Below are 26,410 nucleotides of genomic sequence, written 5' to 3'. Positions count from 1 at the left end.
TCTAGCAAGATCTATTTCTTGAATTAGTTTACCAATTTAGACAGAATTTACTGGCCTTTCCTTGATCTACAGATTAAGACAATACTGTCACATATCCTTTATTTGGAAGTATTAATAGATGATTTTTTTTTAAAAAAATGGTAGTACACAGCCACTGCTTTACTCTTTTTTTTTTTTTTTTTTTCAACTTCCCTCCCCTCCCCCAACTTGTAGTTTACCGTATTTGTGTTGTAGAGTTTCTAGTATTGTTTTTTTTCTTCTTTGTCATTGTTATCAGGTACAACAACCTAGTATTTGCTAAGCAAATAAAAGCAGATGTCTGCTTAAAGGAGCTGCACGTTCATGTTGTTGTAAGGCAGAGTAATAGTCCTTTCACTATCATGTGCCCCAATAGAGCGAGTAAAACTTGCAAGGATAAAGCCAAATGGATGTTACATGACTTGCAGCTCAGAGAATAAGAAAAAAGGAATTTCAGGTGGTATTTTAGGCTGTCCTACAACAAAGTTTGTCTCTAGCAAATCTGACAAATTTCTTCAGCTGGTTCTTAAAAGTACATGATTAAAGTAGTGGTGGAATTGTGTGTATTCTAAATATCGCAAGCTGTTACATGGCTCAATTATTCTTATCATTAAAATTTGAACTGTCTCCTTCTGCCCACATCTAATCTGCTACAACTAAAGCCTTTTAAAGTTTGTGTCCTGTCCACCTGAAGAGCAGAAAAAGAGCAGATTATTTAATTCTTAACAAATTTTGGATCTCTATAGGATGTTTGTATCTTGATCATATTCTCCAGATCTGCAATCATTCATAAAGCATTTTCTTGAGCTGTTTTTCTTTGGTCCTCATCTTCCTTGAGTTGTGATACACAAAATAGTAAATATAACTCCAGTGGAGGTCTATGAGTGAAGCAGAAGAGGTATTTTACATAGTTTATGTTGGTTACTTGCATAGATGAATAGGGTGATGGTTTTTTTTATGTAACATTGTTGATTCATTCATTGGTCTTTGTTGGTGTAACTCCTGCATCCTGTTGTGAAAAGTGTTGCTAACGCAGCTTAAAGTTGTGAACCTGATCATTCCTGCGGAAGGATCAGTAACAGGCACTATGCCTATTGAAATAAATCTGGGTTGGACAGAGTATATTTGACACTGGGCAATACATACAAATTCTGATCCTATTCTACAAGCTTCTTTTACAGGTTTTATCGCCTCTTTACTTAAAATCACGCAAGTAATCAGTTTTAATGTTGAGCCGACCAAATTTATTGAGTTTGTATATCTGAGATCTAAAACAGTCAGGAGTGGTAGCCTACTGCATTTTATCTGTGCATTTCTGTGTGTTTTATTAACCACTTTACAGTAGCAGTTCTTGCTTTGGCTATGAAGGATGGTCATGCAGAAAACACATCAGTCTTGCTGACTGATGTACAGTGTGCTCTGTGTCTGTGTAGTACATGCTTGTAGAGAGCAACCTAGATTCATCTGTGTTGTTCTTACTATAAAGTTGTTATAAATCTGCTACTTTGTAGGTGCTTGTAAGTAACTTGGTTGAAGAATGTATGTTAAATGAGATGATCTGTAATTATCTCTTTTTTTTAGTTCTAAGATCAGTAACAATTACTGCCCTATTGTATAATGTTATTTTCTGACTAGCTATAGTCATAGCGTTGTGTGGCAAAACCATTGAGCCCAGCTAGCATGGAAGCATTTTAACATTCAGCAAAGTTTAGAACCTGTTCTACCATGTTGCTGGTGCTGTAGTATTTATGTACACATTTCTCCTTTTGTAACTGCTTGATCACAAAAGCCATTTAAACACTCCAGCCTTCTCAGCATTATCTGTTGCGGCCTTTTGTCTCCTGCTCAAGAACAGAGAAACTGCTTGAGGCAGAGGGGAAGAAAGTTCCTGTCACTGCTGGTGTGGTCATGCAAATATTTAATATTTGTCCTGACTCTTGCCAGTCAAAATGCAAAGCATTAAGTGTTTCTCACTTTTGTACCTGAAAATATTCATTCATTCATTCATTCTTTCCTCTCCAGCTTAGTAATTTGCCAGAGCGTAATATTGCCAGAGTGATAGTAATGTGATTTTTGTTGAGATATTTAAAGTACTTGCAAATGTTGACTGGTAATTCCTAGCAGCATTTCCTTTTTCCTTCTTACTTCAGCTGGCAGAACAAGCTCAGGTGGAGTTTGTTTTGCTGTTTTGGAAAACACTACCATGTTTTTATTGATTTCATATAAATGTCTGATATAAAATGTTGCAGCATGTGTATTGCTGTTGCTAATTGTCTAAGTCTTGTAGTTCTAGTTTCTAGTTAGTGTGATTGTGTCATGTTTCCAGGATAGTATTACATCTTCAAAACCACTTAGTAATGGAGAGATACTTACTTAGCCTCATATGGTGTTTGAAAAGGTCACCTAAAAAATAACTTTAATGAAATACAAGTGTCATGGTTTAGGGTCAGGGCTGCTCCCAGACATGTAACAGACAGTCTCTGTTAACTGATTTCCCACCCCCTCCAAAGGGAAAGAAAAAGGGAATAAGGGAGAGACTTGTCAATTAGAAAAGTAAAACAGCTTTCATGAAAATGCTACAACTAATAATAATTATAAAATGGAATATGTACAAATAAATACAAAACCGGTATGGAACCCGACTCCCCCTGATGGCAATACATCACTGTCACCCCCAGCTGGGGAGCAGCCCCCAGGGAAAGGTCCCAGGCTGGACTCGGCTGCAGACAGCGACTGGGGCAGGAGCCGGGTTCTGGCACTCAGTGCAGGAACACAGGGCTCGGGATCAAAGGCGGGATGGACGGAGTCCTCCTCGGACACCGGCCACTGCAGGAGCAGCAAAAGGGAGGAAGAAGGGAAGGGCTTGACCCTCGTAATCCTTCAGGTTTATATCAAATATGACAGATATGGGATGGAATTACCCCACTGGTCGGTTTACAGCCACTTGTCTTGTCTGCTCCTCCCTGCAGGTGCAGCTTGACTTTCTGCCCCTCTCCGTGTAGTACGCAGGATTTAGCAGTGACTTTGGTCTGCACCCCAATCCTTGGTAGTAGCTCTAAATATCGGGTATTATCACTGCTAGAAGCAGAGACTCTCTGTAAAAATATGCTGCTGACTTCAGAAGGTTAGCAGTTAGTTAGAAGAGCTTTAGCTGAAAATTAAAATCACTGAACAGAACTAGTCGTGTTCTACCCCAAACCAGGACAATAAGTAAATGGTAATTTCTAAGATATGCATGTTGAATTAAGAGAACAGTTTGGAATATAATAAATCCCAGTGATGGCCTTTTTCTGTAAATAACATTGTAGAACTGTAAATAATGTTCTATTAATTCATATTGTTTGAGTAGTGTCGTTTGTCTTATTCTGTTGCAGATATGGATTATATAGTTCACCTTTTGATCCAGTTTTGTTTGATTTGGAAATAAGTGGTTCTTCTTGTAAGAATGTGTACAACAGCAGCATTGGAGTACAATCAGATGAAATTGATTTGTCTGATGTTCTGTCAGGTATGTTTAATTAATCCATTGTGGAACAATAGGTAATTCTCTCTATTATACTATTTACCTTTAGTGAAGATGTAGTTTTATACTATCTATTTTTATAGTTGTACATAATGAAGTTTAAAGTATTCCCTTGCGTCATGAGATCTCTTACATTCCCTGTAGGTCTTAGGGCAAGAAAAAACTCTTTCTGGTGTCTGTTCTGTTCTTGTCCTGTAGAAAATCTAAGAAAAGGCTAGTGGTTAAAGAGAAGTGTTGTCATTCCCTGGATCAGCATCATCTAGGAAGCATCTGTTACTGCCAATGTGCAGCATCATAGAATCATGGAGTTGTTAAGGTTGGAAAAGGCCTCCAAGATCAACAAGTCCAACCGTCAACCCGATGCTACCATGATCACCAAACCATGTCCCAGAGTGCCATGTCCACAAGTTTTTTTGAACCCCTCCAGGGCATCCATAACCTCCCTGAGCAGCCCCTTCCTATGGTTCATCACTCTTTCAGTAAAGAATCCAATCTAAACCTCCCCTGGCACAACTTAAGCCCATTTTCTCTCATCCTATCAGTAGCTGCTTAGGGAGAAGAGACCAAAACTGGCCTCTGTACAACCTCCTTTCAGGTGGCTGCAGAGAGAAGTAAGGTCTCCCCTCGGCCTCATATTCTCCAAGCTAAACAATCCCAGTTCCCTCAGCTGCTCCTTATAAGACCTGTTCCCCAGACACCTCAGCAGCTTTGTTGCCCTTCTCTGGACCTGATCCAGCACCTCAATGTCTTCCTCATACTGTGGTGTCTCTTCCTTGAGATAAATTACTATTATTCATTTAGACTAGCAACCATCTCCTAGTCAGAGAAACCTAAATGGATTTTTCTGAAGTTGAGAAGCTGCCATATGACATGCTTCTACTTAAGTATTACAGATTTAATTAGATAATTTTTTTTCTGTTTCGGAGGCGTTAAAATATCCTAAAAGCCTACTCGTATCTGTTCTCTCAGGTTGCTTCATAACTGAATCTTTAGGCCATGGAATGTCCTAAGAGTGGGACAATTTTTACCTGTCAAGAAATTCTTTTCATAGCGAGCATATTCATGAGTGATAGTGACTCCTTTCCTTTCCCTGTATGCTCTTGTCCATCTCCTTCTCATCCCTCCCTTCTGTACAACACTGAATTTCTTTGTATATTGAATAATAGTTTAGTTATTATACTAAGTCGGTGTGTGATCTTAGTGGGTCTGTTGTTTTCTTTTTCTTCTTTTCCAGTAGCATGAGAGTATTTTTGCAGGCTAATTTTCTCACAGTGTAGAAAGAATAGAGCATCCATATATAATTTGTTTCTGGAATTATAGTTACACTATGCTTCTGCTGTCATAGTGATGGTTTCACTTATTAAGATACTTCGTTAAGATTTGGCAGCATTATCCGTTGTGGATATGATTGTGTTAATGTGTTTGTTCACAATGTAAAGTAATAAACTGTGGATTATATTTAGTTGTCCCTTTTGGCTCTCCATGACTTGAGACGCTATCAAGAAAACATAAGCTGATTGTGCAAATAATTAATTCTGTTTCAGGAAATGGGAAAATAAGTAGCTGTGCAGCTGCTGAAGGTAGTTTTACTTCCCTGACTGGGCTGCTGGAAGTTGAACCTCTGCACTTTACCTGTGTTTCAACAAGTGATGGAACTAGAATAGAAAGGGACGATGCAAGTACGTTTACTGGTATATACAATTTTTCATTTTTTCTACTTAGCATAGTGCTACGATATGATATTTTTAATTGGACATAATGAGCAATGTTTGACTGAATGATTGCCTGTAGTTTTGTAAGTGTTGAAACATGAGGGGGTTTGTTTGGTTTGTTTAGATAGCTACTATATGTGGAGTTAAACTTCTTCAAGTTTAACAAACTGGATTCCAAACTTATTAATTTGAATGTTTGTTTCTGTTGGAGAGTATAACATGCAAACTTGCATCTTTACATTGCAGCCTTGTATGGCAAAAGAATTCCAGAGTATTAGCTCTCTCTTCTGCAGTGAAAATGTTGCATAGATGATGAGCATGCATAGCCTGTAAAACATACACTTTGGAATTCCAGGTGAAGTTACTTTGTGGCAAGAACTGGATAAAGGAGATATTTCTCTTGGTTTTACATTGCTCTCAACAATTAGTAAGGTATTAAATGAAAGGTGTGTTTTATAATTTCTTTTCTACATACATGTTTTTGTTTTGTTTTTTTATTTGTTTCATGCCAGTGAGTACCTTTGGGGTGACCCCAACAGTTGGTGGCCTCTCTTCTGGAACGGTTGGGGAAGCCTCGACAGCACTGAGCTCAGCAGCCCAGGTAGCTTTGCAGTCTCTCTCTCATGCAATGGCCTCAGCCGAGCAACAGCTCCAGGTGCTGCAAGAGAAACAGCAGCAGCTTTTGAAGCTTCAGCAACAGGTTGGAGGCTACTTGGCTATTTTTTAATGCTGTCTCTAAACTTCAAAAGCTGAGAAAGTAGTTGCAGAGCTAGTCACCTTTTTTCTTTTCTTTTTTTTTTCCTTTTTTTTTTTTTTGTGTTTCTTATTTTTCTCCATAGGTATTTGAGGAATAAAGAGCACTACAGTGAGAATCACTCTTATTAATCAGAATGCTGAGAGTGACTCCCATGCTGCTTTGGTCTTTCAGACTTGTTTTTTGTGTATTTTGAGGATGCACTGGGAGTTTGAAATCAAAGCTAAGTCTTAATGCATATCAGTCCAGAATTGAAAAAGCCCACTGAAATGAAAATTGCAATTGCCAACACAGGGAAGTACCAGTTGTAAAGCCATTGTCAGTATGGAGCTTGGCTGTGTTGACTCTACTGTGTTGTTCAGTTGTAGGTTTTAAATTATTTTTTGATTACTCCAATTAATGAGTTAATTATTCCTGTCCCTCAGCAAATGAGATTAAATTGAATAGTTGAATTTTTCAGCTTACAGTTGGACATCTAACATGCCCCTGTTGAAGGTAGCTTGAATTTATGAAATCTAATTTTACAATGAAGGTTGAACTTGTAGTTCAATACTCCTACTGTGTCTGCAAGCAGTATTACCTGCTACATGCACTGTTCTAATTTTCCCCACAGAAAGCTAAGCTGGAAGCCAAACTGCATCAGACAACAGCGGCGGCGGCGGCAGCAGCATCAGCAGTTGGGCCTGTTCACAACTCTGTGCCTTCTAATCCAGTAGCAGCCCCAGGGTTCTTCATCCATCCTTCAGATGTCATTCCACCAACACCAAAAACAACCCCTCTATTCATGACTCCACCTTTGACTCCACCTAACGAGGCAGTTTCTGCTGTTATTAATGCAGAGCTTGCTCAGCTTTTCCCTGGTTCAGTCATTGATCCCCCAACAGTTAACCTTGCAGCACTTAACAAAAGTACAAGCAAATCTAGAACGGTAATTATTTTTGCATGTTTTTCTTAAAGAAACAAGATGCTGTAAGCCTTATTAGGATCTAATTTGTAATTGAATGCTAGTAAATATGAGTTCATTTGGATTAGGTGTGAAAGCTATATCACTAAACTTAGACCATTTGAAAAGGAAGACTTAGGAAATCATGACAGAGTTGTTATTGCACCTCTAATGGTTTCTTTTAATTTGAACTAGCTTAACTGTATAAGGAGTTATTAATCTTTGGAACTTAATGTATTTTGATGGTTCGTGCTCAAATGTAAATGTAGTGAGGTATTGTCAGAATTGTACATCTTTAAATCACAAGGGATTTCTTAGTCTTTTGTAAAGAATAGTATATTATAAGTGCATAGATTTTAATTACTTAATTTTGCTGTTGTGTTTTTTTTTTTTTTTTTTTTTTTTTTCTTCCTGTTCCTTAGAATCCACTTGGATCTGGTCTTGCCCTTGCAATATCTCACGCTTCACATTTTCTTCAACCTCCACCTCATCAGTCAATTATTATAGAGCGAATGCACTCAGGTAAAACCAGAATTCCTAATAATAGTTTTGACACATTTTCTAATAAGAAGTGGAATATTTTCCAGAGTCTTAAGTTGCTTAGCTGCAGTCTCACTTGACTTTCCGAAGAGAAAGTATTTATCAGTTTGTATTTCTTTCTTATGTGGAAGTTTAAGACCCAGCATTCAGTGATGCTTATCAAGGTAAAAAATTCTAGGGGCTGCGGGAATATGTTGTGTCTCTGGACAGAGCACCTCTTCTAAAATAATGCATAAAAAGCACAACAAATTCAGTTGAAGGCAAAATTTTCTTTTCAAAGGGTACAAGATGTAGTGAGAAATTCTGAGATTGTGGAGGTATTTTTAACCTCAAATATACACCTTTTGAACAATACATAACAGTGGCTTTATTATTTGAGGAGTAACATCACTTTGCTGGTTAGCATGTACTGGTATTTTAGGCAGTCCTGTGCTTTTCCCCTAGGAGCAAGAAGATTTGTGACCTTAGATTTTGGAAGACCTATATTGCTGACAGATGTATTGATTCCCACTTGTGGAGATTTGGCTTCTTTATCAATTGACATCTGGACTTTAGGAGAAGAAGTGGATGGAAGGCGGCTGGTAGTGGCTACTGACATTAGCACACATTCACTTATTTTACATGACTTGTTGCCACCCCCAGTTTGCAGGTTTATGAAGGTAAAAAAAGATAGAATCCATACTTAATCTTTTAAACTCTTGATATTTGTTAGTATAAGAACTTTCTCCTAAGTTTTCTTCAGGTTTTAGTTGGCTATGTGTGTGTTTGTTTTTGTAATGAGTTTTTGACTTTTTATTTTGCCTGTGTTGACACAGTTGTGTTACAGAATAGTTGTGTTCTTTTTCAGATCACTGTTATTGGTCGCTATGGTAGCACAAATGCCAGAGCAAAAATCCCATTAGGATTTTATTATGGCCATACCTATATCTTACCCTTTGAAAATGAGCTGAAGCTAATGCATGATCCCCTCAGAGGAGAAGGTGAAGCTGCAAATCAGCCAGAAATTGATCAACATTTAGCAATGATGGTGGCGTTGCAAGAAGACATACAATGCAGGTTAGAAGAAAGAAACATGTGCTTACTAGTTTTTTTTTAGATGAAGACACTGGGGTATCATAATGTTATAGATTTTTTTTTTCTTGATTCCCATGTTATTATTCAGGCCAGAGGAAACTTTGCCTTTCTTGTAGTGTTGCTACAGTGAATATCTTTATAGCAGTAACAAAGACTAGACTGTTTTTTTTAATACCTGTTTTAACAGTGCATTCAAAATGAACCATAAGTTACCTTCTGGCAGGGTTGACTGTCAAACGGATTGTCATTTGGTAACATCTGCTGAATTGTATGTTGGAATGTTTCCCTTCAGGTATAATTTGGCTTGTCATCGGCTGGAAATCCTTCTGCAGAGTATTGACCTGCCACCACTCAATAGTGCTAACAATGCCCAGTACTTTTTACGAAAGCCAGACAAGGCTGTAGAGGAAGATAGCAGAGTGTTTTCTGCATACCAGGACTGCATTCAGCTACAGCTTCAACTCAACTTGGCTCACCATGCTGTTCAGAGGCTCAAAGTAGCTTTAGGTGCAAGCAGGAAAACGCTGAAGGAGCAGTCTGATCCAAAAGAGTTGATTCAGATGTCATCCACCGAACAATTACGCACCATCATTAGATACTTACTGGATACTTTGCTTAGTTTGCTTCATTCTTCCAATGGTTAGTATTTTTTTTGAGGTCTGTATATTTCTGACATGTTAACAGAGTATGGTTTCACCAGTGGCACCAAGTTGATCTAAATGCTTCCTACTCCTGAAAAGGGTAAGAAAGGATGTCAAGGTCATTCTTCCTTGAGAAAAATCTGAGTAGAAGTGTTGGGTATTGTATTTTGTTTTCAGAAAGGCAGAACATTGCTCTGTTGCTAGATAGGTGTACCTTGTAATTTTCTGTGCCAGTTTGTTGTTAAGCATAAAGCCAATTTGGTTTTTCATGTATGTAGGTTCCATGGGGGTGTTTGCACTGACGCGAAATTGGTTTGGTTTTGACTGGATGGCCTGGTCTTTATGGGTTACCTGTGAATTACAGTCTTGCCATGTATTTCCATCTCTTCCCCCAGTTAGTCAAAGCATAATAGTTTTAAAGACTTCTTGCAAATTTCTTCCTCTCAATTTTGAATCCATTGTCTCCTTAAACACAGCTGCTTGTTCTATTTTCTTCAAAGGGCACTCTGTTCCTGTGGTTCTACAAAGCACTTTTCATGCTCAAGCTTGTGAAGAATTATTTAAACATCTGTGTATCAGTGGAACCCCAAAGATACGATTGCATACTGGCCTTCTACTTGTCCAGCTCTGTGGAGGAGAAAGATGGTGGGGTCAGTTTCTTTCAAATGTATTGCAGGAATTATACAATTCAGAGCAACTTCTCATATTCCCACAAGACAGGTAAGCTGTAAGTCGATATTGATACATTACATGTTCATCAGTTAAATAATTTCATCAGCATTAGAATTGACAAAGTGTGACTGAGGGACACTCGCCCATCTCTTCCATTGATTTAAGAAAGAGTCTCGGAAAAGTACTGCAGATGATACGTCTGGCTGCAGTTACTTGTTGCACCTATTTGATACTGGCACTGTTATAAGTTGCTATTTTTCCTTACTTGGAGGTCTTTACATACCTAGCAGGATTGGTCTCCAGTGTCAAAAATGCCTTCTTCTTTAGCAGGCTTAAATGCACCTTCATCACAGACCTGCTCTTCTAACACATTTGATAATAGGATATGAGCCTGGAAACCACACTTACTACCATTTAATACAAATGATTTTTTCTGAGATAAAAGCAAGCAAGCATAGAGTTGAGCATCAAATGTTAGATATGTTACTTATTTCAGATTGTTGTTTGAGGTCTTTGATATTCTAAACATTATTTTATTTTAATCAGACATATTTGCTGTTCTGTGGCTTTCTGCCTTCGTTGGACAACAACATTTTTTTGTAATTTTAAAAAGTTAATTAAAGGACATAAGAATATCCAGATTTCATTATTTATCCATGCTATTCAGCATATTGTATGTAATAGGAACAAAATAGATGAGACCTTGTTTCAGATGTACAAAGTGGAACGCTCTGCTGACCTCTTGAGGATGAAAGAGGAAATGTTCACCCTAAAGCAATGCATTATCCTTACAATAGAACATGAAATCCAGTTCACTTGCTGGGCCACAGTACTGGCCTCTGTAGCAATCTGCTTGTTTCTCAGATGAAAGCCTAGGGGGAATATTGTTCTGTGAGGGGTGTTTGAGAATATTACTGGATCTGAAAAAGAAATAACATCTTAAAAATGTAAATTTTATTTTTAGGGTCTTCATGTTGCTTTCTTGCATTGGCCAAAGATCGCTTAGCAACAGTGGTGTTTTAGAAAGTTTACTTAATCTCCTGGATAACCTGCTGTCACCACTGCAACCTCATTTACCTGTGCACAGAAGAACTGAAGGTAGCCCTCTAATTTGAAAAACTTTTCATTATAAGCTAGAAAATTGAGAGACTAGCTCACAATTTTTGATGTATTAAATGAAGAACTTGCTTGTTTACTGCATTTCCAAGACACCGTTGTCTCTTAAAATGTGCTGAAACTTCTTGTTCTTTAGGTGCTAAAAGAGATTCTTTCCCCTACCCCCAATTTAAACCTGAGCAAAATTTGTTTGGTTGCTTTTAATTCAGCTAGGAAGCTTTAAAGTTTTAAGCAAGTGGGGGAACTTCCAATGTAGTGATTGTTGTGAATGACTTGGGAGTTTAGCATTTTGGAAAGAAGTGCCCCTTTTTTTCTCATGAGATCTGTTCTAAGTTTCAAGCTTTTGAGGTGAAACACAGGTAGGAAGACAAGTTTGTTAGGTGTATCTGCATGGTTTCTCCAAACTACATAGGTTTTTTTTTTGTAGTCACAAGGAATTTGCTTTTTTTGACTCTAAGAAACTTAAAGAAATTCTGTTCTCCAAACATGATTTGCATTGAATGCTTTCTTAACTACCCAAAGTTAGGCAAAAATGCTTGCTTTTGACAACATGGAACTCTTGGCTGCTTCATTTGTAACATACATGTAGCAAAGCATTGTAGAAGATACGTTGTTTAGAACTCTTAGCTTTGTGCAGTTGGTAAATGTGGCTGAGACCCTGTCCTTTTTACCTTGTCTCCTGATGTGAAAAAAGCCTACAGCTGGTGTCAGAAGCTATCCTATTGCTTCCCATTGGTCTGCCATGTACTTCCTCTATCATGGCCATATCCTGCTGTAGTCTCTAACTAGTTTGAGGCAAACCCAAGCTTACGTCTCCTCTACCTCTGTTTGCACTCTCCCCACAGCTGCCAATTCCTTTCATAGCTCTTGCCTTACTAGTTGTCCTCACGGAGGACTTTAGGAAGCAGAAGTAACTGATACTTCAGAGCTTTATTTGCTGGTCTTCCAGCTTCCTTCCTCCTGGACAGCACAGGTGAGTACTAGGGCATTATGATGTGTGGTGGAAGCATCAGGTACGGCAGAAGAAATTCCAATTTGAGAGCTATCACGCATAACTAACGGTCAAAGGGGTAAAAACTTACTGGGGAAAAAGTCAGAAAACAGAGGACAATCAGAGCAAGAGGTGAGTGGTGTGGATAGAGAGCAGTTGTGAACTCTGAGGTAGAGGGAGTGAAAAAAGGAATAAACAAAGGACATTTGGAAGGAGGGAGAGAAGCTGAAATTTTGATTATTTTTTTTTTTTTAGAGAAAAGGAAAAGAAATACACTTGTTTAGACAGAAGTATGAAAAGGTATATACTTCACTCTGCAGCAGGCTCCGTTCTTTCTAACCTGCTGACCAAGAAGTTGTGTAGTAGTCACCAGTGCTACTCATCTATTCTTGTAATTCATTCTGCAGTTCATGTTCAGGTCCCATTATGGGGCAGCCTCCTGTTCCTCTGCCTCCTTCAGGTGGGCTGTTTTCTACCAGTGTGGACAAGAAACTGGAGTTAGCAGTCAGGCCCTGCATCTTATTGCTTGGGCTGCTAGCAGCTACATGTGGTCTTTGAGAAGTCGTTTCTATGTCTTAGCTTGCTTTCTTTCTGTCCCTTTGTTTCATCTGGAATCAATAATAGTTTGAGTGAGTTAAAGCTTTTTTGAGGTCAGTGCATGAAAAACATAGTGCAGTTAAATTTGGCTCAGCACAGTGCACAAATATGGAAATGTGCGTGTAACCTCTAGTAACAATGACTTTATGTACTGATATTGTCTAAAACTGTGCTATTTGCATAGCAACTGTGATTAAGCGGTCATTAAGTGTAGGTTTCTGGACTTTACTGAGCACTCATGAGTTAACTTTCAAACTGTTCATTTAGGTCTGCTCATGCACACAGAAGATTTTTCTTGCGTGATGTTTAAGATTCCTTTCTACCTGTACAAAAAGACTACATTTAATGTGTGAGAGTGGAACAGGCAATAGCCAGTCATTAGTGCCACCAGCATGGTTGATCTAGTCTGAACTCAGTCTTGGGTCTTTTGCATCTTATTCAAATGGCTATGTGAAAATACACTAACAAAGAAATAAAAATGAAGGTATTTGTGTGCGTGGTTATAACTGTCTTGTTAGAACCTGGTTGGTGGAGGATTTTCACCTCCATTTTGAGACATCCATTTTGAAATTTGAGAGATCTAATTTATGTGTTCTAGTGCAAGTAGCTGTCATTCTGCATTTGATATTTAGGAAATTTAGAAATACAGTTTTTTTACTTTTTTATTTAATGTTGCTTAATTTTTAGCTTTAAAAGTAGAGGTGAAGCTTTTAATTTCTGACTTCATCAAAGAGAACTGTGGCTTTTTCTCTTATACCTGAATTCTGTACTGAATGTTTGATTTCTTCCTTGATTTGAAAAAAAAAAAAGTTGAATCTTTGTAGCCTAGTGAAATATGTTCCATCTAATGCTTTTTATGATTTTAAAACTAGTTCGTTATGGCTTCAAAACTCTATTTTTTATCTATTTATTTTGAAGGAGTTTTAGACATTCCCATGATCAGCTGGGTTGTAATGCTGGTGTCCCGACTACTGGATTATGTAGCTACTGTTGAAGATGAAGCAGCTACAGCCAAGAAACCTCTGAATGGAAAAGAGAGGGAAAGATTTTTGACAGGTATGTGACACTTATTATCAATACTTGCTTGTATGGTTGTTGGTTTTGGAGCTGTTGAAATAGTTAAATGTATTTTAGATTCACTTGAAAAGTGAGATTTTAAAGGCAGATGTTGTGATGATTTTATTTGCACTTTTGTCTGCTTCTATATATGCCCTTTTCCTTATGGCCTCTTTCAGGTTTTTAGACTGAAAAATACAGGATTCATTTTTAGTTTGTGAAATGTCTGCATATTATCCTGTGACTCTGCAGTTAAGAGTACACCATGTTGAGACAGTTTGCATTGAGAGAAAGGGCAACAGTACAACTTCATAACTGCTTTGGTGTTTGCCATGGTATTTGTATTCATTGTTCTTAAATGCATTTTTTGTCTGTTTATTTTTATTTAAGTGGATTAGCTATGGTTTTCTTTGAACACCTTTTCTAAAAGTGAAAACTGTAAAGCTTTTGTGTTTTGTAAGCTGTTCAGATATTTTTAGTTAGGACAGTCTTGCTAAACTCCTTATGTTTTAAAAATAAGGAGAACAAGATGGTAGTACTGCATTTTGAAGTTACCCAGAAATATTACCATCCATGGTGTCATAGTTTTGGGTCAGGCCCACCCCCAGACCTGTAACAGACACTCTCTGTTAACCCCTCTGCCCCTGCCCTCCCAAAAGGAGAGAAAAGGAACACACGGCTCAGGATCAAGGGCAGAATGGTTGGAGTCCCCTCTCAGATGCCAGCCATTGAAGGAGCAGCAAGAGGGAGGAAGAAGGGAAGGACTTGACTCTTGTGATTCTTCAGCTTTATACCAGATATGATGGATATGGGATAGAATACCCCACTGGTGAATTTAGGGTCACTTGTCTTGTCCACTCCTCCCTGCAGGTCCAGCTTGACTTTCTGCCCCCCTCCATGTGCTAAACTGGATTTAGCCATGACCTTGGTCTGCACACCAATCCTTGGTAGTATCTCTAGACATGGATCATTATCACTGCTAGAAGCAGAGACTGTGGAAATATGCTGCTGACTTCAGACAGGGTAGTTAGTTAGAAGAGCACTGAACAGAACTAGTTGAGTTCTACCCCAAACCAGGAGAAGAGGTGATAGTTGCATAACACTGAGTTAGATTTGGTATGTTTAGTATTAAGTATATGGAGATACTAATCATTGCTTCAACGTAAATGCTTTTTTGTGAAGCTCAGTGCGGTTTAATAAGATGGATTAATATCTCTTTTTTTTTTTTTTTTTTCTATCTCCATTAGGAAACCAGTGGAGTTTTATAAATAATAGCCTTCACACTCAGAGTCTGAGCAGATCTACCAAAGGCAACAGTAGCCTGGATAGACTGTATTCCCGAAAAATCAGAAAGCAGCTTGTGCATCATAAACAGGTGACTTCAAGCACGGTAGTGGCTATTTTCACAGAACTATATCTCATTTCTTAAAAGAACAGCTTTGGCCTTGGGAATCATTCAGCCTGGCTTTTGCATAGGCCTGGGTCTGTAGCTAAAGGCTTCTAACTTCTTGGACGTTCATCTCAAACTATGGAGCATGGGATCTGCTGGAAGAAGAGGTGTTGGAGTAACTGTTTCACTCTGTGGCCTGTATGGGACAATAAATATAACTTATTTTGTAGATAAATCTGGGTGCACCTGAGTGCAAGAACCTAAGCTGTGATTTAAAAGTTTGTAATTCTTAAGACACAATTTTCATTTCTAAATGCAACCGTGCAGATTTATAACCCTGGGCATGTATGTTTTGAGCTCCTTTAAAAATACTGCTTCTTACACTTCATCTGTTCTAGGTCTGCTTATAGCCCCATATGATGTCTTAGTTAAAATTGTATATAAACTGTATTTTAAAAGCTCAAGTTATAATTTGAACTGAAGATTACTGTCATATGAACATACTGATCCTTTTAACCTCTTATTGCTTAAATTTTCATTTTTTTCCTATTAACATTTTCTTTTAGCAACTTAACTTATTAAAAGCAAAACAGAAGGCTTTGGTGGAACAGATGGAAAAAGAGAAAATACAAAGCAACAAAGGATCATCATACAAACTTTTAGTAGAACAGGCAAAACTAAAGCAGGCTACTTCAAAGGTATGATGCTCTGACACTGTAACTGACTTGTCTTTTGTGTGAAAAGACCTGTTCCTGCAAAGTCATTTTTGTCCCATGTTGACCTCATTTTAAGAAGTTGTTTCATCATGGCTGCTATCAAGTATATTCTGATGCTGAAACCAGCAGCCATCTAGATATTTCTTGCACTGTGAAAACTAGTTTATCCTTCTACAGGTGTTTTGTTAGGTAGTCATGGCCAAAATGGAAAATAGTCTTGTAGCTTTGGGCATGACAGTCATATTTTTAACCTTTGGACAACATATACTAGTAGAAGTGTAGAACAGTTTATATAGTGAACTTTTAGACATGATACTTTTCTGGATGATCTCCTGGTTGAGTAATTGGAAAATAATCATGCCAATGACTGTCTCCCTCAACTAATAAATACAACTTCTGAGTGTGTTTTCTGAACTTTCTCAGAAGTTTCTTAGCTTCTTCAAAGTTTTCGTCACAGAAGTTGTGGCATCTTGCAGGAAGCCCCAGATACTGAAATTGTATGTTATAGTTAAAAAATTATTGTGATTATGAGACAGGATTTCTGGAGATGGCAACATGGATTTTACAGGGAACACAAAAAAAAGTGTAAATCTTTCTAGCTACCAAACTTTAGGTATCTCTTGAAATATTTACTTCCTAGCTCTGGAATTAGTAATGTCTATTAGGATGACTTAAAGTAGGCCTGTAGAAAGAGATTATAGTGTTCGACCTTTAGAGGCAATCTAAAGGGAAATCTTGCAACACCTTTTAGTAATTGTGGGGAGTCATAGAATCATAGAATCCTTTAGGTTGGAAGAGACCTTTAAGATCATCAAGTCCAACCATTAAGCCAACACTACTAAGTTGAAAGAAAAAAAAAATGGAAAAAAAGTGGAAAACTTAAACACTAGCATAGAAGTAAAGCCCTGAGTTTTCACTAACTGCTTGTCATGAACTGTTCTTTTCTCCACTGTCTTCTGCTTTATTCCAGCAGGTTATATCAAGGGGGCTACTCCACTGGTGGCCCCCTTGAGGCATATTTAAATGAGCTGCTGGCTAAAGTATGCTGTCCAGCTTATTAAGTTTCACTTTATAGCAGCCATGTTGCATCAAAAAAGCATGTTGAACTAAAGAGTTTTCCCCTTGCAGTATCTTAACAGCTAGCTATAGTATTACTGCACTTGACAGTTGCATTTCATGCAGTTTTTACTACTTTGCTTACTAATCACTTTCAGTTATGACAAGCTGTGAGTAATTTAAAACATTGATTTCACTTAGGAATAGGCTGAAACCTTTGCATTAGTAAATAGTTCTTTCTCTGGTCTACTTCAGTAGCTACTACTTAAGTGAGATTGTAAAATGCATTTGTGTTATCTACTTTTAGACTGCTTGTGTAGCTGATACAATGAACTGAGCTGCTAAATGTGTGCCCTTGGGGAATGGGAGGATTAATAAAAGCACCTTCTTTCCTCCACTGAGTTTGTTGCCCCTCTGTCAAAAAGGTTGTAGTTTAAAGCCCTGATCAAGTGTCGGACTAGTTCAATTTATGGTGGCTAATGGACACTTTATACTTGGGAGTATTAAGGACGTTAAAAATTAGTGATGATTTATCTAATGTGAAGAACTGAAAAGTCAGCGTTCTTGTAAGGGTAAATTTCCATATTGGCTATTTTTACATGCAGTTTGCTTCCTGGTAACCATAGTTTTATATGAAGGTGTGAAAATTTGGAATAAACTTCTAAAATACATATTCTCAAATACAAAACCAAATTTCTGCCAGTGAAGCCTTAATTCCATTTGAGGTTCTCATACGTTTTTAGATTCTTAAGTTTTACACTTACTGTTACTGCTGTCTCAGGTTTTCACTGAGAAAAGATTTAGAGGTTAGTTTGAAAACGTAACTGATGTTTCAAATTTAATTTCTGCAGCACTTCAAAGACTTAATACGCTTACGTCGGACTGCAGAATGGCCTCGTTCTACTTTAGATACAGAAGTATCAACAACAAAGGAAACTCCTGAAATTGAGCCACTTCCATTTACACTGGCACACGAACGCTGTATTTCTGTAGTGCAGAAGTTGGCACTCTTTCTTTTGTCCATGGACTTTACTTGTCATGCAGATTTACTTCTCTTTGTTTGCAAGGTAAACAGACTATGGAATGTCACTCTGTAGTGCCAATCGAGAGACCACGTTAAATTAGCTTTCTGTTACAGCTTTTTTTTCCTAGCTCAATGGTAAAAATTAGCTGCAGCATTAAAATTTCTAGTAATTTCTTGTGAGGTAGTTTTTCTGAGCTGTTACCCTTTGTGTAGTTTACAATATGATGGCTTCAAAAGTGCATAGAAAAAGTTTAAAAAAATACATGTATCATTACACTTGTAAAATTCTAAAATTCAAGCTAGTAAAAATGCCTGATTTACTTGTAAGCAAAATCTAATGATCATAGAAATTAAATAGGTATATGTTTCTTTTTTTTCGGTAGGTTCTTGCTAGAATTGCAAATGCTACAAGACCAACAATTCATTTATGTGAGATAGTGAATGAGACTCAGTTGGAAAGATTGTTGTTGCTTCTTGTTGGAACTGACTTTAACAGAGGAGACATCTCCTGGGGAGGAGCATGGGCTCAGTATTCTCTGACTTGTATGCTGCAGGATATTCTAGCAGGTTTGTTTTAAGTTCATATTTTTCAGAATGTACGTTATACTTTCAAATTTTCTTCCTTTAGTGTTGTATGTATGGTTTTTATTATTATGTTAGAACCTGCTGACACTGTTAAGATGGAGAAAAAAAAATAAAAATTGAAATTAGTGTGTAGAAAATGCAATTTAAAATTGCACATACAGTCAATCCTGAATTAGCAATTGATGCATTGGAAAGTTAATGTTTATATGACGTTATATGATTATTTCTTTATCTGACATTTATATGATTGTTTGAAAATTATTCATAACTCCTTCCCTAGAATAAGTACCCCTTAGAGAATTTACAGTTAGCTGAAGATAAACAGATAGTTGGTCTAGACACTGGCATGTTGATTTGTAGCTTGAGTAAAGCTGGCAATGGGGTTGTCTGCTTAATCTAATTTTTAGGAGAGTTGTTGGCACCTATAGCAGCTGAAGCTATGGAAGAAAGTACTTTGGGAGAAGATGCTGGAGCTTCAGCTGGAGATTCTGATGACTCTCTGCAGCAGTCCACAGTTCAATTAGTGGAAACAATAGATGAGCCTTTGACACATGACATCACAGGTAAATTCCATAATCTTGAGATCTATGTGTGGGGGAGGAAAAAAAAAAAAAAAAAAAAAAAAAAAAACAAAAAAAAAAAAAAACCAAACAAAAAAACCACACCCGACATTTGCTCTTACTCACCTGTCAAAATATCAGTAAAGGATTTTTGGTGATAGGATAACTAGTTTATGAAAAATATAGGCAGAACTTAGTTTTACATCTGATCTGTAAAAAATAGTTATTTTTCAGATTATTTAAAGAAGGCAGCTTATTTGCATTCATTAACTTTTTCCCACTAAGAACAGTAATACTAAATGCTTAAAATAATCCATGAAGTGTATGATATATCCATATTTTATAATTTGTACTTGGTAGTGTTAATGCTCTTAATCATTCAAAGGTGCTCCCCCTCTGTCGTCTCTGGAAAAAGATAAGGAAATTGACCTTGAATTACTGCAAGACCTGATGGAAGTTGATATTGATCCTTTGGATATTGATTTGGAAAAAGATCCCCTTGCAGCCAAAGTCTTCAAGGTATGACACAGAGTTTTCAGGATAACCTTTACATGTGAAACAGTAAAATCCTTTCTCTCTTAAAATTTTTCATTAGTGTTATTTGACATCCTAGACCAGCTTTTAGCTTTTTATAAAGGTTTAATGTAGAATGACAGGAAAGAATGTGAAGGTTGTGTTCACATCTCGGATGTATTCGTATCTGAGTTGGCCACAAAATATTTTGCTTTTGTGTGAAGATATCTGTGCAACAAGAACAGGAGGTTCTGAGTTAACAAGCTAAATAAAGTATGAGTAAAAGAAAACAAAAACATAACAAGAAAAAGAAAGATGAGATCTAGTCTTGTCCTTTTTTTATTGAGAATAGAATACCACTTACTTTTGCGATTGATCTAAAGAATTAATAGTGCAAGTATTGTGGTAAAGTCAGTGTATCTACTGCTCAAACCAGCTTCAGGCTATGAAGAGAAGCAACTTCAAAACTTATTTAACTGTGGCATAATAAAATTATTAAATGTGTTCATACTTAAAATGGAAGCTAAAAATATCAGAGGCAGTAAAATTACACTTAGGTATAATAGTATATCATCAAGGGATATTAAAAATTTGTAAAGAAACAAATTTTCATTAAGAAATGAATTTTTTTCTAATTTCTCTGTCCATAAGGATGACACTCTCATTTGAAGTTTTCCCACTCATCTTACTATTGACTTAAATCTTCAGCCTCATTTGAATTAACCAAAATTATCTTTCTCACCCCTTGCTCAGCCAACACTAAATTATCTTTTTTTCATATTCCCTCGTATGTCTTCCCACTGTTTACCTTTCATGCAAAGATTTTTTTTTTTTCTTTAAATCTCATCCTACAAAAATTGCTGCTTACTGCTTAATTGTTGTGTTGCTGATGTTTCCCTCCTTTATTCTGTTCTCATGCCATCTGGCTGTACTCCTTAGTCCACATCATCCACAGGTATCTTCATCATCTTGTTTGCTGGATGAGATGTCCTCTAAAAAACTGCCAAAAAACCACTTATTTGTTCCTAATTCTTCTTAAGATTTAATTTTGTATTTGTAAAATGACAGTTACATACCAAGTTATATACCAAGATACTGTCTTGCTACTAAAAAGACAGGCATATACAAGTTGCCTTCATACAGACTTAAATTACTTTATTTCTTTTTTTTGGTAATTCATGTGCTTTCTTAGTGTCTTAAATGACACATGAGTAGAGATTATTCAACTCTTTCTTTTGCAGAGCCCAGTACAAATAATCCCTGAGCCTCACTGAGGCTTCAAGGTACTTTTAATAGTACAGTTAATAATACAGTGTTTTGTTTTGATAAATAGCTTCTCAAAATATCTGCGTAACACTCCATAATTTACAGTGTGATACAAATGTGTGAATAAAAACTGATAACATTTTCAGATTGGCTTCTTGAATCTTTGGACAGTTAACTACATTGCTGGATTTTGACAACCACTAAGGATTAAGTAGCTTATACTGCAATAATAATTGGAATAAAACTTCCTTAAGTTAGCGTATCCAGTCTTCTGGTTTTATTTTTTTTTTTTGTAGCTTCAACATTTGTTGTTAGTCGTTGCAATTTTTATTTTTGTATTTTGTCAGTCTAAAGAGTTGCTGTTTATTTTTGTCCTGTTTTGTTTGGTTTTTAAGCCTATAAGCAGCACCTGGTATGATTACTGGGGTACCGATTATGGCACCTACAATTACAATCCTTACATTGGAGGTGTTGGAATTCCAGTTGCAAAACCACCAGTGACTACAGAGAAGAATGGATCACAGACTGTGAGCGTATCAGTCTCTCAAGGTAAACAATGAGCCAAAGTTCTGTTCAGGGTCTCTTTTCTGTGGTACTGGATTCAGCACCTTTGCATATCAAATTACGTTAACATAGCAGAAAATTTTATATTCTGACATTTTTGAACACACACTTACAGATGTTTTTAAACCATTCTCATTTACTCATTGGAAAATTTTAGACGTTCTTTTCTGGTTTGCTGATATTTTGGATACCCTAAGGTATGAGGTGGCTCTACCCTAAGAAATGAGGTGGCACATTGGTGTGGTTTGAAGGAGTACTGCTGAGTTGATCTTTCCACTGCCACACTAGAGAAAACCAGCTTTTTGGTTCTTGTTTGAGAGCTATTACATTAGCTACAACAAGCTCAAACATATGCAGATTTAGTCATATGTGACTAAAAAGTGGTTGTGAAAAGAAATGTGTGTTTCACAGAACTTTAGTATTTCATTAATTATGTATTTCACATTTATAAGAATGTTATATCCAGTTTAGAGTGTAAGATTCTACCTCTGTCATGTATAAAAGTGAGTCTTCCTGTTAGTGATACTGAGATTTTTTTTTTTTTTTTTCAGTTTAATGTGTATCTACATTGTTTGCATAGGAAGCTAGGGGAACTATTTATATATGACTTGGATACAATTTGATTTTACCCTGTCTGTTTCCTTGTGTAGCTTTAGATGCTCGTCTAGAAGTTGGACTTGAGCAGCAGGCTGAGCTGATGCTGAAAATGATGTCCACCCTGGAGGCTGATTCTATTCTCCAAGCATTAACAAACACATCTCCTACATGTAACTACCTGTTGTCAAGTCATTCTCTGCACATAATGACCATGATGCTTTTAAAATTGTACTCATTTTTTTTCAGACACTTCAAGCTTAGAAAAAGTTATATTACCCTTGAATTTACTTGTTAGGCCAAGTTTTGGAGGTGTTTCTTTATTCAGATTTTTGAATTATGTGCATACAAATATTTAAGATGTTTTGTGAAACTGGTCCAATATGCAGGATATTTTTACAGTGCATTATCCTACAGTGGAGGAATTGTTTTTAGTTTCTAGTCTAGGTGCAAGTGAACATTTTTTCCTGTTTCTGAGAAGCTTCATTATTTCATTCATTGTGAAATTTCAGCTGTTTGAAGGCTGATTTGCACTTGACAGTTCTGCCTGTTTGGTGGTGAAAGTGAAAATATTTGAATACAATTTTGAACACTATTCAGTAAGCTTTATGTTATGAAAACTCTGTATGCCAGTTTACTTTTGAACGTATTTTCAGTGAGTTGCACTGCCCATCTTGTTAAGATGTGCTTCCTTGTAGCTACCCAAGTACTTCAGTAGGCATCTAGTCATTAGTTGAGTGTCTGGTGATGGAGGAGGTTTAGTGACATCCTCACCCCTTGTCCTCTGGAAGTTTGTTATTGACTGCAATAGTTTTACCATAATGGATGGAAGAGGTGTTCCAATTGTTTGTCCTACCATTGTGTTATCAGGACCTTCCTATGATATGTGTTTAGCAAGAACTGTGAAAATGCATTTGTGTGGGCACACTTCCCAAACAGTTTTTGTGAAGATGGAGATGTCTGATATTCAGGTCTGCCTTTCAGAGTGTTGTAGTCAGTAGTCCAGTTCAGCTGAGTGCTACATGGAAGACGTTACTGTAAATTATAAAATAACGTCTTTCCCTTAAGTATAAATGGCAAGAAAATAAAACATTAATTTTAGCAATTTTTACAGACTAATCTGGGGGTGTGTGTGGTACTTCTTGTTTTGTTTTATAGTAACCCAGTCTCCCAGTGGAACAGACGACTCATTGCTAAGAGGATTACATGCTGCTAACCAAAATGCCCAGTTGATTGTACAGTTGTCATCTATACCTATGCTGAGTGCATGCTTCAACAAACTCTTTTCCATGCTACAAGTCCACCATGTTCAGGTATACAAGTATGAACTTGGAAATGTTTTGATAGTATTTGTGTCTAAATTTGAAAGCTGTTTCCCTATACCTCTTATACTTTAGGATGCAAATTACCTGTTACGTTATGTGCGTTATTGCTTATGAAGCTGTCATGGACGACAGTACCAGTAGTAATAGACAAGCTGCTAAAAGCTTTTGTCAAATAGGACTTTTCTTCTTACAGTGAAAAAGTGGGTATACATTTTCATATTTAAAAACAAGTTCTTAGGTTCACTGAAAGGTGATTGTTAGCTAAATAGAAAAGAGTGTCACTGTGTGTACAGTCTCCATCTCTGGAGGTTTTCAAAACCCAGCTGGATTAACGCCCGAGCAACCCAGTCTGATGTCTTCTTTGGCCCTCTTTGAGAAGATTAGACTGGATAACCTCTGGAGGTCCTTTCCAAGCTGAATTATCCAGGGATCCCAAATGCTAAAATTTAGTGTGTTTTTTGAAGAATCACTGGTTTAGCAATACTTTTCTTGATACATACAAAGGAATGCCATGTATCCTGTATTTGAGTGATGAGGTAGGTGCCTGCCTGTCTGTTTATATTTTAGTTGCATGGCTGACTCGTCCCTCAGTTGTTCTTTAAATAACTCATGCAAAATACAGTTTGGGTTTTATAGGACTTAGATGCTTCCCCAGAATATCTAAATAGTTATTTCCCTCAAGAGAGTTATTCAGAGTGAGCATCAGTGTTTCTCTGATAGTAAAGGAAGTTTCCCAGTAATTAAATTGGCCTTTTGAATAATTTTGGTTGACTGGTAAACATCACTTGACTATAGGGAGACATTCCAAAAGCTTAAATGCAAAGCAGTTACAGGTGTAAAGTTATGATATACATGTTTCTGAGCAGTGTGTAAAGTGACTTTTTCCAAATGTAAGTTTGAAGGAACTTATTAGAGGAACTTAACTGTATTTAGAAGAAAACAATTACAAAACCAGCAGAAGCATTTGCTAGTCATGCTGAATTTGCCTTGCATGTTATGTTTATCAGAATCTTCAAATCCAGTAAAGGGGAGAGAGGAGAGAGTGAGTGTGTGTGTGTGTGTTATTAGTGAAACAGTAGCAGATGAGAATGTAGATGAGAATATTAAAATCAAAGCAGATAAGCTTTCATGCTCTGGAGTTCTGGAGAGACCCTTGAATTTTGTCTGATAGTGGGATTTTTTTCCCTTTTTTCCAGCTTGAATCCCTTTTGCAGTTATGGCTCACATTAAGCCTGAATTCCAACTCCTCTGGAAGTAAAGATAGTGGCGCTGATATTTTCCTTTATAATGCTAACCGAATACCTGTCATCTCCTTGAACCAAGGTAAAATAAATTAAATATGGGACATTCATTTTCAGGAAGTGTAAGGCAAGATTATTATTTTAAGTACTCAATTTTTGCTAATAAGTTTTTGCTAATAAGCAAAAATTACTACATTAAGTATTTTTGATAAGGTCAGTGTTGGGACAATTTCTGTGTTATTGTGAAAGAGCTCTTAGACTCATTATCTTCTTAACATGAAAAATGTGTAGTTAGTATGTACCTGAGAGATGATTCCTTGAATCTTCATAATCTCCTCAGAAATGAAGTTGTAAAATCTGTGGTTCTTAACTCATCATTATGCCCAATATGTCTTCTGAAAATATACTTCTTAGTCTAAGGTGAACTGTACACCTGTATGCACTTCTCTGACAAATTTCTTCTCTTTTCATACCATCCTATGATCTCTTTACTACCAAAGGGGTCATTGGCGGGGGGAGCCCTTTTAATTTTTGGCATCAGACTACTAAGCTACTACAAAGACATGTCAAACTACTTTTTTTTTTTTTTTTTCCCCTATAATACATTATAATGTATAGTTTAGAACATCTGTAGTATCTTGTGATTATAGTCCAAAACATGAATCCCTGCTATAATGAGCCTGTTACGCTGAGTTCCATTAGAGCATTTTGGACCTGGCTTCTTTGCATCATTTTCTGTGGGATATCAGGGTCTGGGCACTGTGGAGAGTTCTGGGGGCCGGTTCCTATGAAGTGTTGGTGAGGCTTCCTTTTCTAAGTTTCTGGAATAATAGTTGTCAAAACAAAGTTACAACAAATAATGTTAATAATGTTAATACTGTCTTACAGTTAAAATAAGACATTTATAGTAATGCCTTGAAGATTAAAGCTTGAAAAGACATGTTTTTCTTGACAGCTTCGGTAACTAGTTTCCTGTCCGTTCTGGCATGGTATCCTAACACCTTACTCCGGACATGGTGCCTTGTGCTTCATAGCCTAACTCTCATGACAAATATGCAGCTTAATGGTAAGTTTGGCAGGGGGGAAGGTGGGGATATTGTTGCCTGTTTTAGTGACATACAGATGAGTGCTGATTGCCATACAAAAGACTATCAGAATTTTCCTTTTGTCATATAAGTATTTTTGTTAGTTCTCCATAACTTCAGCCTTTTCAGGAGTGAGCCCCTTGAATTTGTTATACCATGGGAAACTGAAACCCTAGTGGTAAAAGAAAATGTCATAATAAGTATGTTGGTAGTGTCTTATAAAAATGCATTTTAGGACTAGCTAATGATCTTTGGGAATTAGGTTTGTACATGGAAAGAAAGAAATAGCAGAGAGGAAGGATTAAGGTGCTATGAGAGATTCATGTTCTTCTGATGCAGTAAGAATATTTTTGTAAACATGCAGCACTAGTCATTACTTGTAATAAGATTTCTGAAAACAAGCCCCTAGAAGCTGAAGCTATTAAAAAAGAAATCCAGCCCTTTCATTTCCCTGTGCACTCTGGATTATCTCACATTCTTTGTGTTGCTCTGTAACGCACTAGAGATAATCTCACTCTGTGAATGAGATTTTTGCAACAAGTCAGGTAGAAATTAAAGGATGCAACTTTTAAATGAAAAAATGAAACTTCTAAATGGCTTACTATCATAAGACAGCTGGCATGAGGAATGCTTCGGTGGCCTCGTCCTCAAGGCTAAAGAAGATATCAAGTAGTAAGAACCTGTGGACTAGAATCTTAAAACCTATGCTGGACCAAGTTAGAGTTCTTTTAAAGTCTTATTTTCAAAGCAAACATATGACTACAGACAGTATATACAGTGGAAGGACACCAAGAGCCATCTGAAGATCATATTTCTATGAAGCAACTTGTCATCCTGTGATGACACAGCTATTA

The 26,410-nt window shown here is 36.9% G+C and overlaps 1 protein-coding gene across 1 annotated transcript in view; it reads left to right on the top strand.

Annotated features, from left to right (window-relative positions):
- BIRC6 (baculoviral IAP repeat containing 6) overlaps positions 1-26,410 on the top strand; it is a gene marked incomplete at its 3' end in the record, with an annotated part of 148,445 nt that overhangs the window by 39,787 nt on the left and 82,248 nt on the right. The window contains exons 21-42 of the mRNA XM_008949811.1: positions 3,393-3,526; positions 5,086-5,232; positions 5,766-5,953; positions 6,621-6,935; positions 7,373-7,472; positions 7,935-8,149; positions 8,338-8,546; positions 8,857-9,203; positions 9,706-9,925; positions 10,842-10,975; positions 13,500-13,637; positions 14,885-15,012; positions 15,594-15,725; positions 17,651-17,866; positions 18,207-18,390; positions 18,816-18,971; positions 19,354-19,487; positions 21,143-21,296; positions 21,962-22,078; positions 23,064-23,218; positions 24,427-24,553; positions 25,427-25,537. Of these exons, the coding sequence (XP_008948059.1) occupies positions 3,393-3,526; positions 5,086-5,232; positions 5,766-5,953; positions 6,621-6,935; positions 7,373-7,472; positions 7,935-8,149; positions 8,338-8,546; positions 8,857-9,203; positions 9,706-9,925; positions 10,842-10,975; positions 13,500-13,637; positions 14,885-15,012; positions 15,594-15,725; positions 17,651-17,866; positions 18,207-18,390; positions 18,816-18,971; positions 19,354-19,487; positions 21,143-21,296; positions 21,962-22,078; positions 23,064-23,218; positions 24,427-24,553; positions 25,427-25,537 (3,761 nt within the window). The remainder of the gene's footprint in view (positions 1-3,392; positions 3,527-5,085; positions 5,233-5,765; positions 5,954-6,620; positions 6,936-7,372; positions 7,473-7,934; positions 8,150-8,337; positions 8,547-8,856; positions 9,204-9,705; positions 9,926-10,841; positions 10,976-13,499; positions 13,638-14,884; positions 15,013-15,593; positions 15,726-17,650; positions 17,867-18,206; positions 18,391-18,815; positions 18,972-19,353; positions 19,488-21,142; positions 21,297-21,961; positions 22,079-23,063; positions 23,219-24,426; positions 24,554-25,426; positions 25,538-26,410) is intronic.

Source organism: Merops nubicus, unplaced genomic scaffold (genome assembly GCF_000691845.1).
Source record: "Merops nubicus isolate BGI_N331 unplaced genomic scaffold, ASM69184v1 scaffold4181, whole genome shotgun sequence".
Lineage (NCBI taxonomy): Eukaryota > Metazoa > Chordata > Aves > Coraciiformes > Meropidae > Merops > Merops nubicus.
The sequence above is the reverse complement of the archived record's forward strand: the minus strand, read 5'-3'. Positions and strand labels throughout refer to the sequence as shown.